At 43.3% G+C, this 16900-nt stretch overlaps 2 protein-coding genes across 3 annotated transcripts; one reads left to right on the plus strand and one right to left on the minus strand.

Moving 5' to 3' along the window:
• Positions 1-17: 17 nt before the first annotated feature.
• On the plus strand, positions 18-4922 carry GNG5 (G protein subunit gamma 5). 2 transcript variants are annotated; one of them, XM_043491458.1, is made up of 3 exons: positions 18-232; positions 3460-3615; positions 4394-4693. In XM_043491458.1, exons 1-2 carry the CDS (start codon positions 152-154, stop codon positions 3583-3585), a joined length of 207 nt encoding a protein of 68 aa, XP_043347393.1. In that variant the 5' UTR covers positions 18-151; the 3' UTR covers positions 3586-3615; positions 4394-4693. The 2 variants fall into 2 exon arrangements, with proteins under 2 accessions (XP_043347393.1, XP_038270116.1); XM_038414188.2 differs by having other exon boundaries at positions 23-232; positions 4677-4922.
• A 755-nt stretch (positions 4923-5677) lies between these two features.
• RPF1 (ribosome production factor 1 homolog) lies at positions 5678-16539 on the minus strand. Its single transcript, XM_038414185.2, is given in 10 exon segments — positions 5678-6750; positions 7739-7788; positions 7791-7864; positions 7953-8134; positions 9117-9199; positions 10243-10396; positions 12293-12388; positions 12846-12926; positions 15705-15761; positions 16289-16539. Coding segments are annotated over 10 exon segments (993 nt in total). The 5' UTR covers positions 16463-16539; the 3' UTR covers positions 5678-6708.
• Positions 16540-16900: the final 361 nt, after the last annotated feature.

Below are 16900 nucleotides of genomic sequence, written 5' to 3' on the forward strand. Positions count from 1 at the left end.
CCCCCTCAGGCCGGGCCCGACGCGCCGCCCTCGAGCCGAGGCGGCGGCTGCGCAGGCGCCGGCGGCAGTTTGGGAAGCGCCGGAAACTTCGTGCTAAAGTTCCGAGCAGCGCCTGGCTCCGCAGCCCGAGCCCAGCCGCTCCCCGCGCGCCATGTCGGGCTCCTCCAGCGTGGCGGCCATGAAGAAGGTGGTGCAGCAGCTGCGCCTGGAGGCCAGCGTGAGCCGCGTGAAGGTGGGAAAGGCCGCGGGGCACGCGGCCGGGCCGCCAGTGCCGCGCCCAGGCCCCGCCCCGCCCACCGGCCCCCTCCCCTGGGGCGGCCCGCAGCTCCCGTTACTCTGGGTTAACGGTTGGTCGATGGCTCCTGTGCCCCCCTCCCCCCCTTTGCCCAGCCGTCCGCGCGTGCCCAGCCCCGGGCCCGCCGCGGCGCAACAGGCCGTTCCTGGCCGTGCGGACAGACGCGCCCCGCGCGCAGGGCTGTCGGACCGCGCCGGGCGACTCGGTGCGTTCGTAGCGGCCGCAGGCTCAGCGCGCCCCAGCCGCTCGCTTCCTAATCCCGGGGTGCGCTGTGCTGCAGGGCGGGGCTGCCCCAGCTGGGCACCTTCCCCTCCGGGCCCGTCGCTTAAGGAGCCCTGCTGTGCGGAGTCTCTCCGCCCTGCCGCCTCTCTGCACGGGGCTCGCTCAGCCTGGGCCAGTCAATTAGCTTTGGTCAAGGTCCAAACTGCAGAGAAAATAATGAAAAGTCCAGGCCCGTTCCAGCTGAGCTGCGTTAGGCCCCCGGGTCCACCTGTTGTCTACCCCTGGCTTCGGCTGTTGCAGGCCGCTCCCCCGTTTTGGTTGTTCAGATTATAAAATGGAGACATCCCTGGAGCCCTCGCATATGCTGAGTGAGCGTCGCCTGTGGACGTGGTGGGTAGGCTAGGCCTTGTGTCAAATTGCCAAGCTACAGTGTGCAGGTCTCCTTTCAAAATAAGTAACTGGGGAGAAAGCACCTGCTGGGTTTTCATTTTACTGCTATGTTTTAATGTACCTACAACCTTTGGAAAAAATAATAATAATAATAATGCTCTTCATGTGTTGTCTCATCCCAGGAATGTTTTCTTGATGGAGAGGAATGGGAGAATGAAGTTAGTTTATCTGAGGCAGCCACCATTGGCCTTGTTTTTCCTCAAAAATGAGGGCTACTCTTCTTTTGTGGGGAAAGCTTAACAAATGTGTAAACACAGGTTTCAGAGTAGCAGCCGTGTTAGTCTGTATTTGCAAAAAGAAAAGGAGTACTTGTGGCACCTTAGAGACTAACAAATTTATTAGAGCATAAGCTTTCGTGAGCTACAGCTCACTTCATCGGATGCCACCGATGAAGTGAGCTGTAGCTCACGAAAGCTTATGCTCTAATAAATTTGTTAGTCTCTAAGGTGCCACAAGTACTCCTTTTCTTTTTGCAAATGTGTAAAGCAACCTTCAGGCTAAGTTTAAGAGAATTTTTTTTTTTTAAATTTGATGATGGACTTGCAGACATGTTAGTTAAGCATGACACAGCATGATTTAAAACAGTGAGACTCAACCTTTCCAGACTCCTGCACCCCTTTCAGGAGTTTGATTTGTCTTACAAATTCCCAAGTTTCACCTCACTTAATCTACTTGCTTACAAAATCAGACATAAAAATACAAAAGTGTCACAGTACACTATCATTTTTACCATAGAATTATAAAATAAATCAATTGGAATATAAATATACTTATTTCTGTGTATAGCATATGAAGCAGTATAAATAAGTCGTATGAAATTTTAGTTTGTACTGATTTCACTAGGTGCTTTTTCTGTAGCCTGTTGTAAAACTATATAAATATCTAGGCAAATATCTAGATAAGTTTATGTACCCCCAGAATGCATACCCCTGGTTGAAAACCACTTATTTAAAGTTCTTCACCTGAGTGGCAGAAGGCTTTTCCCTCTCGTTTTGGTGCAGATAAAATACAATTTAAATGCCCAGCTACTGGAAGGTTTGGTCAGAGTAAATTAGGCTTTGTTTTCAGCCACTCCTCCCACTTAATTCAAAGACTTAAACTCTTTTGGGGATAGACTGTGTCAGAAGAGTTTGCACTGTGACCTCCACAGTGTCACCCCACCCTGAGTCATCTGCCTGCAACTGTAATACAGATAGATACCACTTCTAGAATCATCACCGTGCTTAGTTTGGAACTGAAAATTTTAAAATGCAGTGGGTGGATTTTTCACATTCTTGAGGGCATATATAGATTCCTTTGGCAATGTATTTATATAAAAATGATATACTAACATAGCTCTTATTATTCTTAGGAAGGCTTGTCTTCAGTGTTAGCTTAAGTTATAGAGCTCACACTTATTCAAGTGAGAGGAGTTACCACACTGAAAAACAACATTAGAGCAGCGTAATAGGATTGGATGAGTAGTTGAGTCCCCACTGCTTTACTAGTCCCAGCATGGGGTGGGCAAACTTTCTGGCCTGAGGGTTACATGGGGGTTCTAAAACTGTACGGAGGCTGTGCCTCCCCAAACAGCCTGGCCTCTGCCCCCTCCCCCTTCTCACCCCGACTGCCCTTCTCAGAGCCATCCAACCCCCCTGTTCCTTGTCCACTGACTGCCCCCTCCCAGAACCACATCACCTAGCCAACCACTCCTTGTCCTAACTACCCCCCAGGACCCTCTGCCCCATATCCAACCCCTCTGCCCCCTTACCATGCCGCTCAGAGCGCCAGGACTGGCACCCATGCTGCCCAGCAGGAGCTTGCTGCCCCACTACCCAGAGTGCTGGTGGCACGGCAAGCTGAGGCTGCGGGGGCGGGAGGGGCTGGGGGCTAGCCTCCCCGGCCAGGAGCTAAAGGGCCTGGCAGGATGGTCCCACTGGCCAGATGTGGCCCGCCCACGGTCTGTAGTTTCCCACCTCTGTCCTAGCAACACCTGAGCTTCAATCTACACACTGCCAAACCAGCCACCTCAAGTTAAAAGCACCACTTAGCTGAACCTAGTTGTTTGTGCACAGGAGCTGGGTTAGAGTCAACGCTTGTTATACCTTGAGCTAACCCTGTAGTGAAGACAAGCCCTTAGAAAAAATTATAAAGTAAAACAGTCTTGGGGCTTGCATCAGATGGCAGACACTGGTGTATGATTGCATGTCTTGTAAAAATTAGCCATAGTACATTCAATGCTACTTCAGCTTGAGGGACCTGTATGTATAGTAGTCTAGAGCTGACTTTCAAAGATGTGCTGAACTGTGCACCCAGTATCTGAAGACGACCAACTCCCTTAGAGTATTACTGAATGCTGTGATTTTCCTGACTGAACAAAAATTAAAATACAAGTGTTGTGTGTAATAAAATCTAGCTGTACTAAATATAGCACCCTCCATACATTAGAGTATGTTACATACAAGATAAAGTATTTGCAGTGAATCCTAATTTAAAATTTACTTTATGACTAGGTTTCTCAAGCCGCAGCAGACTTGAAGCAGTTCTGTCTGCAGAATGCACAACATGATCCCCTACTGACAGGAGTGTCTTCAAGTACAAATCCATTCAGACCCCAGAAAGTCTGTTCATTTTTGTAATTTGGTGAACTATCTTGGTCTCTTTCAGTGGTAAGTTTTTTAAATGAACAATGATACAAGTTGTTCCTGTTTGTCCTGATAATATAAGCTACCATCAGGTCATTCATTTTAAATGTGACATTTGTTATGGAGTATATTTTTAAAAAGAAGTTCTGACTTTTCAATAAACTTTTCCACTAAAATATACTGCGCTCATTTCCTCACCAAAGAAAAGAATTTAATGCTAGTGAACAATATCCTGTTTGCCAGTCCTAAAGTCTTTTGTCCATGGAGCAGGTAGAGCAGGGATTCTGGCAGTGTAAGATTCTGCTCTACACTAAGCTTTTCCTGAGAACCACACCCAGGAATTAAGATGCAGTGGTAATCAAGTTCTTTTAATACTCCACTCAAAAAACCCCTTACTTGTAATAAAAATTTAATATTATTTCTCAAGACCCAGCCCCTCCCATAACAATTTGGGGTAGGATTGAAACATCTGTTTCTGCTGACATCACAAGCAGAAGTCCTTTGGACAACAGTTTAGTCATACTACCTCTAAAAGAGAGGGTTTTTCCCTCCTGTAACCTCTCCAAACAGCAAACTTTATGGGGGCAGCCCTATTTTGTTTTGAGGATGAGCCAGAAAAGTTAGGAACACCTGGTGGTGGTGGGGCCGCAAAGTGATTGTCCTTGGTCTGCAGCACTAATGGAAGCAGTAGCTACTTCCTCTCACCCCCTAGTCTGTGTATCTTCATGTGGAGGTGGTATTTAGAGGAGAATGTTTGCAACTATTGTTGCTGTAAAATAATTTATTTTCTCTGGTCAACCAGTTCAGACCACTCAGTTTAACAGATACAGCTCCCAGGAGAACAAGCCCCCTATTTACTTGTACAAGTTGGATTCTGCCTCTAGTCCCTGCTGTATAACATCCTACCTGGGAGAATTTACAGTATATAAACTTCTGAAAGCAATGGCAATGAAAGCCACCCTTTGTCCCATGAGCTACCTGTGAAGGTAAACTAATTTATACCGACTTATTTATAGTGTCATAGATTTATGTGGGAGTACTTTCATCAAACATGCATACAGATTTTCATTTTTTTTGTCTTTCAGATCTTTTAACACCTTTTCACAGCTGCTCTGTGTGGAGAGAATGTGACTCAAGGAGTGGCTTGGTTTGAAGTCTGTACAAAAGCTTAGCCTTAACAATGTGCCAAGTTAACTCTGTAAATCGCTACTGTTGTCAAACCTCTTACCATCTACCTCTCCAAATGAACTGTGTGCTAGTTGCAATAACTTCTACTTCATGAGGGAATCAGTTTTACATACCAAGCAAAAAATAAAAATGTTTTGACTTAATCTGTTTTTGGAATGACTGTAGGGCTGTTTTGTTACTGTGACTCCGATAATTCTCCAAAGTTATTTGAGTTATATATTTACTAAAGCATACTCTGATCGGAGACTTCAAATATTTTGGGTATTCCACATCACTAGCCTGTAACAATTCCAACTGAAGCCAAAACCACAGATTTCTTCAGAAGTACTCATCCGTGCCCATACAAAGTCGGTGCTCACATGCTGAAGCCAGTGAAGGTTTTTGTTTTGCTCGTTACTTGAAGTAGAGAAGAACCATTGCTCTTTTCTACTCAAGATACAAAGTATCTTCATAATTTTTATAAAAAGGAGTACTTGTGGCACCATAGAGACTAACAAGTTTGAGCATAAGCTTTTGTGAGCTACAGCTCACTTCATCGGAATGCATGTAGCTCACGAAAGCTTATGCTCAAATAAACTTGTTAGTCTCTAAGGTGCCACAAGTACTCCTTTTCTTTTTGCAAATACAGACTAACACAGCTGCTACTCTGAAACCTGTCATAATTTTTGTTACTTGTTCTTAAAAGCACCATAAGACCAATGGATTGGTTACAAAAGTCCCTCTTGGAAGCTGTACAACCCAATTCCTCACACCCATTTAGCTGATTTAAAGCATTTGTCTACAAACCGGACTTTGATTACCAATTTCTTAAATCACTAACCAGCTATTTGCTTTTTAGCACCCAAATTAGGGCTGTATTTGCACCCAGAGGCAAATTACTCAAATGGAAGAAGCTGCCTTTCAGACAGCGTGTGCATTTAATGAAGTTCAGGTACAGCTATATACACACACTTGCTCCATTTTTGGAACCTTGTTAAATACTCAGTGTATTTTAACTCTGAGCTGTCTTAGTAAGAGACTATACATATCTCTGGTCAGGTATCTTTTCCTTCACAAGAAAGCTTTTCTTCAAGTACAGATAATCTGGTTATGAAATACGGTTCTTGGAACAGTGAAAGTAGAGCTGTGACAGCAATGACACTGCACAATTTACAGAACAGGGCAACATTATTCATGTCTGACCTATTTTAACTGATAGTAGAGTCTGTGTCTATTTACCTTTGAGCACAACCAACCATGTTACTCCCAAACAGCTTTGTTACTGAGGCATTGGGGTAGTCATGATACAGTCTCAGTAATTACTACCGTGCAACCTACTGGCAGCTACTACTCACATTCTAGGACTCTTTGCCAGTTTTGAATCAAAGGATGTGTCTACTCCGCATTCTATAGCATGCTTCCCAATGCAGGTTGATAAACATGCAATAGCTCTGCTCATACTAGAGTGCTAAAAATAGAGTGTGGCTTGGGGTGGCATGCCTCAGGCCAGTCATCTGAGTAAGTTTCCAGGGGATCAAGCAGGTTTGCACTCAGGTGGCCATGCCCCCCCCAAAACCACACTGCTGCTTTTAGCATGCCAGCTCAAGCAGAATTAGTATGTGTTTGTCTATCAGCACTGGGAGCATGCTTCCCAGCTGCTGCACAGACGTACCCTTAGAGGCAGTAGCACTGCTTTAGGAGTCAGCATTGAGGCCCAGTGGGAAGGTTGAAGACGACACCAATTCTGTTTCAAAATATCTGTTGTAGAAAGTTTGAAGATGTTTGTAGTCTGCTTGCCTGTGCAGATAACATTGCTCAGTGATGAGCAACATTGTTTAACAACAATGAATTTGAGATGACAGGACCAAAGCCAGACTCAATTTAGTTACAGAAGAATTCAGGAAAGTTCTGCACTCCTATTAATCCAGTAGAACTAGATGATCATTTCCATTATAAGTGGAATTTTCTTCTACTTGTGTCCATTTCACGGTGCTGAAATTTAAAGAAAAGATATTCACTGTAAAATTTGCTGTTAAATTTAACAGTAGCAGACACTAAAGAAATGAGCAAATACGTATTTTAAAACAAAACTATAGTAGGGGGAGGAAGGTGGTGTGCATCTTCCTAGTGGCACTGCAGCTGCAATGTACTTTAAACTAGTTCTTGGATTCAGCCTGCCAGGATTAGCAGTGGGGAAGATGAAGATCAGAGAGTACATATTCCATTTTTAGGTGTGGCATTATCAAAATCACATAGATGGCTCATAAATGGAAATGTGCTGACACACTCACCATAAAGGTGATTATGGTTCTTTCATTTCTGTTTAAGAAGAGGATTACATCTACCACTTACTCCGACAGATCAAAGTGTACCAGATCTTTTCCCTCTTGTAGCTTTGCAATGCTGCCTAATATTTCTAAACTTGGAAGCTAAGTGCTACAACTCCATGGCCAAAAATGACTAGTGAAGTGGTTCAATACTACCTATTCATTCTATCGCTCCCATTTTATTTAAAATTATGTGAAAAGTCAGTTTGACCTGAGATATTTATGCACACAATCAAGCCTCACTTATTTGCACATTATTATTTCATTAGTGTAAACAGAAATATAATCAACTTTACCAGCAAGACAGTAGCAAGTCCACATTAATAAAGTCTCAGTAAGACTTTTTACAAGTTCTGTCACAGAATAGTTGTATACTACTAATTATGCTAAAGTTCAACTACACTTTTCAAATAACTGATTGAGGTATATTAGTACTTGTTAGCCTTGCGTTTTTTATTGATCACTTATTTTCCAATATGCAAGTTAGAAACGTTCTGCTATATTTCTTTATAAACTCTAAATGAAGTTTCAGTTAGCCATGTTCATACTTTATATGTCATTTACTACTTTTCTTTTAGGCTGACATTTGTGGTTACGTTTCAGAATGCCAAAATTTTAAGTGCCCATCCCGATATCATTACTGAAAGGCATACCTTGTGAATCCATTCATACTCTCCAAATTTGGAATCAAAGGTTCCTTTTGAAGAGACCTCAGCTTTAAGGTAAATCGTGGCCCAAGCTCTTGAATTCCCACTTTCTTTTCACTCTTGAAGATGTACCTTCAAAGCCAAAGAGGAACACATTAGGGTGGGATGCTACAGGAATGCAGTTTTTCTTAGCCACTAGCAAAATTTGAGAAAAGACTACCTGTGAAATCTAAAAAAGATATAGTCTCGCTGATTGTGAAAAGTAGCTACTTGTCTTCCAATGAACTGAGGATCATGTGGGAAGAGAGAGGCAAACATCCGACCAATGGAATGGCCCAGTCGTGTTGTAAAATTATTCAGGATTACTTCAGGTTGATGCTCTGTGGGCGCCTTTCCTTTTCGCTGGAATGAAAGTAACAAGGTAGGGAGGATAACAAGATAAATACAAAAAAAATTGCCAAAGATATATATATTCAAAGACAGAAATTTGAACTAATATAAAAAAAGAAGGGAAGAAGGTTAAGGCCAAAAGATGTATTAACTCCCCACGTTAAATGTTATAAAGAACATATATATAGTGCAGCATAATTTGGCAACATTTAAGGACCTCAAAATTCTACTAATTCACTGATTAAAAAACAAATTTCTTGAATAAATATGAAGAGAATGATAGTTATTCCTTCTATATTTTTCCCTCACTAATATATTGAAAGGGTATCCCTCTACAAAATCAGTTCAGCCATAACAAAAACCTCGAAAGTCTCTGTCGACATTCAAGTCTCGTTGCTACCGAAGATATCCTTTCATCCATCCATCCAGGTCAACCTTTAATGAAGCCAGATTGACTAAAGGTCATTTCAGTTCCTTCATTGTTAAAGTGCATTAAAAAAAAGAGCACAGTGCTTTCAGACTACTTGGGGCTAAACAACAGTTCAGTATTTCCAGTACACATCAGGATTCCTATACATTCGTGATGGCACTGTATAAAAAACAAAGTAAGAGAATATATACACAAAGTGGAGAACTGAGACTTTGGGAGTTGGTACACAACTGATTTTATATAATGCTATTGCAATGAGTGCAAAAATGTATCAGAGATAAAAACAAAGTGATAAATCCACTGCAAGAATTATTGGGCGAAAGTCTATTGCCCCTGCTATGTAAGAAGTCAAACTAGAAAATAGAGATCCTGGTCCTCCTTGCCTCAAAAACAGTACAACATCACCATCTTTATGTAACCAACTGCACATCATGCAACTCTGAACAGTTTCCTCAGTAGTCAAATGTTAAGAAAATGTGAAAGAAAAAAAACTTATACCACTAAGCCATTTGGATCATGCATTTATTAGTTTTTTGCTGTTATTAAGGGGAAAATAAACCTGACCTTTATTTCTTTACGCAGACGAACACTGCTCATTCTAAAATGAGCAGTTGGACCATCAGGCAAATGACTTAAAACAAGCCCATCTGTTTCAGAGAGTTAAGAAAAGCTGGTATAGATAAGAAGTTCAGAATGCAATTTAAACAGAATACAACAAAAGTGATTTATATAGAAACCTGTGTTGAGTTCCACAGAATCAACCAACATTACATTAGAACTCTTCTAATTTACACAACCTATATTTCATAGGTAAGACACCTATCCTCTTCTCAGCAATAGTGGAGCTTGGAATGCTGTAACAAGTTCTCATATTACTAAAATTTCCATTCTTACACAAAGACACTATAGAAAATATATTAGTATACTATGAAATATCATTAAAACTTTACTTGTCAAATAGTTAACCAGAACACATTATTTTCTATTTTGCTATAGATCACTATAAACATAACAATGAAAGTTTACGTATATTAATAAAATCCAACAGCTGATTAAACTGCTTAAATTTAGTGCAATAAGAATGTTTATTCATGCACTAAGTAGTCTCAAAAAAATAGAGTGATTCACTTGTTGATAAGAATTCCAAGCCAAACATAGAATGCCAGTATATTGGCTACATTCAGCATTTCTTTACCTAACCACCAAGAATATCCCTCCATTTAAAATGCTAAATTGATGCCCTTTATGATCAAACATAAAACAATACATATAAGGATGTGGCCAAATCGTATACCGATATGGAACCAAATTATGGCACCTGCGCTGTGGGACTCAGAATTAACCTGAGGCATGCAGATATCTGAGTAGCATCTTACTGTCTTAAAACCTTATAAATACAAAGTTACAAGTTACAGTTTGAGACAGACCCAAAAAATGGCCTTTGGTTTCATATTTGGCCTGTAGAAAAGTAGAAATACTGGTTCTTAACTTCTAAAGACAGTGAAAAATTGCTCTACATCAACTTGAAATTGCACAGTGAAGACAAAAGCATAAAGGATTTGGGAGAGATCTTGGAGACTTATATAGCCCAATTATTTTCTTAACTTTGTCTAGAATTAGTGTACTAATATCTTCATCATATAATGGAGATAACTCTATGAAGAAACTCCCTCTTGTATATGAAGGATACTTGGTATTTTGCGATCTTCATTAATAACAATCAGATCCGTGAAGTCTCTTGAGATGCACTGTGGGATAATTCTTTTCAAAGCCAGTCCTCTTCGATAGTAAACATGTGAGTTAGGTATGACAGTAGACAGCTGTTCACAGAATCTCACTGTTCTCTGCACAATAGAAAACCTTGATTGCAATATCTCAATTGTTGGGTATATTGTAAGGCTCATAAAAAGGGTTACATTTCATACAACTGCCTCCTTCTTTTAGTGTATCAAGCTACCTCTTCATCAAATACAGCAGAAGCTGTGTTATCTGGCACTTTATCAACCAGAAAACTCTATTAACTGGCATTTCTGATATTTCCTAATACAAATCTTCAATCTAGTAACTGGGACTAGTATACTGCCCAGTAGGTTATGCAATTGCACATTCTGCACTCTACTTTTATGCAAAAGAGGCAGAAGACAAGTAAGCAAGCTGATATCAGGGATTTATTCAAAAAAACAGCTTCCAAGATTTGTCATAGGGTCATTACAGATTCAGCCCAATCTTCTACACCTTCTACATCTACAATGATAATTGATGTTGATAATGATGACCCTGAGGCACTGCAAGATCCTGAAGTGTCTTCAGAATCAAAGATTAAATTATGTTCAGTATAGTTTTAGTATTAAGTGTATTTTTTGTGATCTAGGTGTACGTCATGTGCTTCCCACAGTGACACGTGGTGTCATAAGATAACCTACTGTATAGAAAACTTTACCTGTATACACCTAAGTGCTTCAAGAAACCAACCACCCTGCAGTGCAATACTACTACTGGATTAGTGAGTATTATTTTATAGTTTATTCGTTTTGTTGTATTTTAATGCTTTGAAAATTGGTATTCCATTGGTAAGTATAACTCTTAGTTAACTATAATTTTTGACTAACTGGCATCCCCCATTCCGCCAACATACCGGATAACAAAGCTTTTACCATACAGTGTTTTTCTTAAACATTTCTTCCATGAACTCGACCAACATTAACACAAAGCAAAGTGCTGTACATTGAAAACACCACACAGTCACTAGAGAAAAAAAGTGTCTGATATTCTGCTGCATTACAGGTCTGAACTGTATTGTCCATCTTCTACTTAGAAAGTAAACTCCTCGGGGCAAGGACAGTAGCTTCCCTCCATTTTGGAGAGAACTGAGCACTCTGTGCTGACACTCAAAAAATGCAGAAAACACTATTTTTGTAGAGATTCCATTATTCCTCGAACACAGTAAAGTGGAAAAATTCTAATATTAAGTAATAGCTCTCATGGTTTTAATACAATAACAGAACATTAAAGGGACACAATCAGCTTGCAAATAAATCACTTAAAAAAAAAAAAAGAGTTAAAAGTAGTTTCAGGTGTGACACCTGCCCAAGTCCCCTGACAATTTGAGGTTTTACAGATCACATTTTCTTAATTTTAAAGAGTGTTTTTCATTCTTCTATGCTCTGTGTGAAAACCACCAATAGCCCCAATCCTGCAATAAAAAACTGTGTTGGCGCAAGGCTCTACCCATGAAGAGTTCATTGCAAGATTGAGATCAAAGGGAAGAAACAGACTATAAACAAAGTAAACCAACTGAAGAAAAACAATTCAGATAGAGATGCAATTTTCAATTTGGAGGTGTTCTTTTAAGACTGCGCAAATGCAGAGGGCTTGTGAAAGGCATTACATTTAAAATTCTACAGACGGAAGTCTCCTTTTCATCAAAATGAAGAGAGAAAGCTTAAGACAGTGGCAGTAAACATGTCCTGATGCTGCACTGCCAACGTACATCTATCCCGACACAGAGGAACCGCATAGTTAGGAATTAAGACATTTCCCTGCCCATTAACCTCTGTCTCTCTGTTGAGATTACCAACAAAGGGACCACTGTTGAAGTCACTTCTGGACTCCAGTAGCACCATCTAGCATGAAATGAAAACCTCTATTCCATAATCAGCTGTCCAAATCTTTCAGACCTCCCAATAAAGTGATTCACAAAAATTTAAAGATTACACTTAAATTTTATAAATGTATTTTACCCCACGAGGTCTATCTGATGTTGTGATAAGAATCTTGGGAACTGTCTGTCTATTGAAGTATGGTGCAAACTCATCGGTAGATTCATCAAAAGCAACCTGGAAACAAAAAATATAGCGAATTAAAAAACGTACAGGAAAAATGCACCGTTTTTGGGTTTCAGAGTAGCAGCCCTGTTACACAATTTTTTATTTCTAAAAATAATTGTCCACTTAAATTCTGTTACCATTGAAGTCAATAGCAAAATGCTATATGGGTCCAAGTTCTGGCCTATACTGTATTGTTTAGTCAATCTGTCCCATTTTGTATCTGTGTTTTTAACAATACAATGGGAGAGAAGATCACAGATAAGGCTTGCTAAGAAATTATTGCTAAGAAAATTATCTTAAATGAAATGATAAAGGGATGACATCATCTGCAATATTATCAATTCATAAATGCCCTAACATAAGAATGGAAAATAAATATTCATAGTTTATAATCAGTCCTTTTGTAGTTAAACCATGATTTCCTCCAAAATGTGCTTTACCACATATGTAGGGATTATACATTTACCTCTTCATCATTAGGATCTACAGTTGTTTCGTCATAAATTCTCTGATTTTCAATTGTCTTCGGTACAGGCTTTGGTGGTGCCTTTAATATAGAGTAGTTTATTAAGAACACAAATTACAGCAATAATCCCTTTAAAAAAATAAAACATAAGGCATTATTTGTACTTTGTGGTACTGAGAGCTTGTCTACATGGTGCTGGCAAAGTAGACTAGAGCAGGGGTGGGCAAACTTTTTGGCTCGAGGGCCACATCGGGGTGGGGAAATTGCATGCAGGGTCATGAATGTAGGGCTGGAGCACGGGACTGGGGTGCGGGAGAGAGTGTGGGATGTGGGTGGGGGTGCAGTGTGCAGAAAGGGGCTCAGGTCAGGCAGTTGGAGTGCAGGAGGGGGTGTGAAGTGCGGGAGGTGGCTCAGGGCAGGGAATTGGGGTGCAGGAGGTGTGTGGCAGGGGTTGGGGTGCAGGAGGGGTTCAGGGTGTGGGCTCTGGCCTGGAGCCGCTTACCTGGGGCAGCTCCGGGGTGACAGCGGCGCACAGCGGGGCTAAGACAGGCTCCCTGCCTGCCCTGGCCCTGCACCATGCCATTCCTGGAAACGGCCAGCACCATGGCCCAGCAGCCCCGGGGCGGGGGGAAGGAAGGATGGGGACCTCCACATGCTGTCCTCCCCTGCGGGTACCTCCCCCAAAGTGCCCATTGGCCACGGTTCTCCATTCCTGGCCAATGGGAGCTGCAGGGGGCGGGGCCTGCAGGTGAGGCAGCGCAAGAAGCCCTCTGCGCCCTTTCCCCCAGGGGTCGGGGACGTGGTGCTGGCTGCTTCCAGCAGCAGTGTGGGGGCTGCGATCCCACAGGCCAGATCCAAAGCCCTGATGGGCTGGATCCGGCCTGTGGGCCGTAGTTTGCCCATCCCTGGGCTAGAGGGTTGTGATTTGTAAAGTGCTCTAATATGTTGTGCTCTAACTACCTTGTGGAAACCCTGCTGGCATGCTCTAAAGGAACCTAGTTCACATCAACAACGTTTCTTACAAATCACACCCTTCTGGCACACTTTGCCATGCTAAGTAGACAAGCGCTGAGTCAAACAGTGAGCTCAATTACACATTCAAATGAGTGACTCAATTATTCTGTAATGCATTTTATGTCGGTTTTTAGTAATAATTCTTTAAAAGATGGAAGATATCCTAAGACAGCAGTTCTCAACCAGGAGTCTGAGACCCCCTGGGGGGGTCGCAAGCAGGTTTCAGTGGACCTGCCAAGCAGGCTGGTGTTAGACTCACTGGGGCCCAGGGCAGAAGCCCAGAGCCCTGCCACTTGTGGCTAAAGCTGAAGCCTGAGCAACTTAGCTTTGCGGGGCCCCCTATGGCATGGAGCCCTGGGCAACTGCCCTGCCTGCTATCCCCCAAAGCCGGCCCTGGCTTTTATATGCAGAAAAACAATTGTTGTGGCACAGGTGGGGCATGGAGTTTTTATAGCATGTTGAGGGGGGCTCAGAAAGAAAAAGGTTGAGAACCCTGCCCTAAGACTAATTGTGATCTTTGTCTACACTACAGAGACTATACTGGCACAGATATGTTGCCATAGCTATGCTGGCACAAACTCATAGTACAGACACAGCCTACATCTCTGGAAAAGGTTTATCCATTGGTGTAGGAACACCACCTCCCTGAGTGACAGTAGCTAAGTCAACAGAGGCATTCTTCTGTTGATGTAACTGCAACAACACTGGGGGTTAAGTCGGCATAGTTACATTGCTTACAGATGTGGATTTTTCATACCCCATCAGAGGTAACTAAATCAACCTCAATTTTAACTGTGGATGAGGCCTTACTTTATTTGTACATCAGTGATACCATCACATTCATCCTTCTCTAAAGGAGATCATTAGTTTAATACTAGAGGGGCAATATATGGAGCAGAACAAATAGCTACAATATTCAACCCACTTATTTTCCAAGTTCATAGGAAGTGATTGTTCCCCATTATGTTCCCCGTTTCTTCGTTCTGTGTCAGCCTGTTTTTTTTTTCTTCCCCACCATTCTCTCCAGGCTTCAGCCAGTAGCTGTGAAAGAAAAGCACCAGGTTCCTGCTGCAAAATATTTTACCCACAGCATCCGCTGTAAAGTTGACTAAGGTCACACAGCATTAGGCAGTTTCACTCAAAGCAGCATTAGATACAGAGTGCATTAGTGCAGAAACGTACAAGGAATGTGTCCAGCTCCTCGTGAACATTGCAACGGTGGAGATTAAAAACCCCCTGGGTTTCAGCAACAAGCAAATACCAAAACGTTGCTGGGTTTCAGCAACAAGCAAATACCAATTTATTCACTGTTTGTATAAATATGAGTATTTATAGTCAGTTTATCTGGGACTGCTCATCATAGTGGGGCTGTTGAGACACAGTGCTGTATAGTGATTCTGTCAAATGGCTAGAACCTAGCAAAGCCACTGTTTATATATATGTGCATATATAAACACTACATCTGGTTTTCAGGAAGGCCTTGCTTTTCCCCAATTTTACAGTCCATTTGACCAAAACACCTGAGAAATTATCTGCCCAAAGTCATACCACAATTCAACAGAATATTAAACGGTTCTCTTAGATTCAAAACAATACTCACTGTATCTCAAAATATAGATGTGAACAGCACTGTGATCACTAATGGTCTGACTACACAATTATAAAGCATCCACTACCCCAGTTTGTTAGAGCATGTTTAGAGAAATAATTCCAGGTATCAAACTGCAAAAGGTACAATACTAAACTTAAATTTGTATTTTAAAGGAATATGAATATTACACTTTGCATAATGCTTTACAGACACAAATAGTAACCCACAGGACCCTATGAAAAACAGTTTTTTACCTTATCTCCAAGAGCTTCTCTCTCCTTTTTCCGTTTTTTCTTATTTGCCAATTTATCCTGAATAAGACAGATATCTGATTGGTTAGCTGGGAACAGTGGGTTAAAGGCAGCTCTGCGTGTGCCTGTCACTCTGCTGGCCTCAGCACAGGAATCCCCTCTCTACACTGGGTCCATCCGCCGCCCTTTCAGAGGAAGGACTTTAGCTCCAAAGCCATTTGCTGGGAAGTATTTTAACGATGCATCCAGTGACAGAGCCAAAAATGGGAAGAGCCGCTCCCCCCCCTTCTCCCTTTGAAACATTGTTTCCTGTGCTGCCCTGTGTGTCTGCAGCTGCACGGGGGCGCCGGGGCTGATGCTTAGCGTGTGAGCTCCCCGGGGCAGGGGCTCTCTGCCCGGCGGCTTGTGCAGCACTAGCCCAGCGGGTCCCGGCGCACGTGCTGCAATACCAGCAACCGCAGCACGCCCCCCGGGCGGGCCGAGCTCTGACCCCCGCAGGCAGCCCCGGGAGGGACGGGCGCCCGCTCAGCCAGGGGCTCCCCGCACGCAGGCCCGGGCAGGACACTTGGGCGCCCCCGGCCTCCCACCTTCCTCTGCTGCTGCTTCCAGCGCAGGAACATGAAATGGCGCCGCTGCTTGTTCTTGATCTCGGATACGCTGAATCCCGGCGGGAACAGGGCCTGCTCCGGGGCCCGCGCCGCGTCTCCGGGCCCCTGGGCCGAGCCCGCCGCTCCGCTGGCCATGCTGCCCAGGCCAGACATTTTCTTTCCGGGGCCGCCACTAGACCCTCTAACTGCGCATGCGCAAACAGGAGGCCCGGCTCAGTAGGGACTGGAAGCTAGTACCGGGGGGAGGCAGGGTGCCGCAGGACTCACTTGTTTCTTCTCCGACCAACCAGCAACTGGTTTGTGCGCCTGCGCGGTGGGAGTGGGGTGAGCCCGCGATAAAAATAGAAGCCGCAAAACGGCGTGCGCCTGCGTCAGGCGAGGTGGGCTACGGGATGAGGGAGCGCGGAGGGTGCGCGCCCTTCCGCGCTGGGGAGGGCACGGGGCGCGCGCGCACGCTCGCGTCCCTCTCGTCTTCGCCGCGCCTGCTGGTCCCTGTGGGAGGAGGGTCGGCGCGTGAGCCGTGTCCCTGGCTGGCCCCAAGCGCGCGGCCTTGATTGTTTAAATGGAGTGGAAGTGCCTGTCTCGCTGGTT

The sequence above is a fragment of the Dermochelys coriacea genome, chromosome 8 (assembly GCF_009764565.3).
Source record: "Dermochelys coriacea isolate rDerCor1 chromosome 8, rDerCor1.pri.v4, whole genome shotgun sequence".
In the NCBI taxonomy this organism is placed as follows: domain Eukaryota; kingdom Metazoa; phylum Chordata; order Testudines; family Dermochelyidae; genus Dermochelys; species Dermochelys coriacea.

What these genes read in the sequence shown, in the direction of transcription:
- GNG5 (XM_043491458.1), top strand. Translation starts at nt 152, where the DNA reads ATGTCGGGCTCCTCCAGCGTGGCGGCCATGAAGAAGGTGGTGCAGCAG. An exon ending in CCAGCGTGAGCCGCGTGAAG is followed by an intron (nt 233 to 3,459) that starts GTGGGAAAGGCC and finishes CTTTATGACTAG; the next exon opens with GTTTCTCAAGCCGCAGCAGA.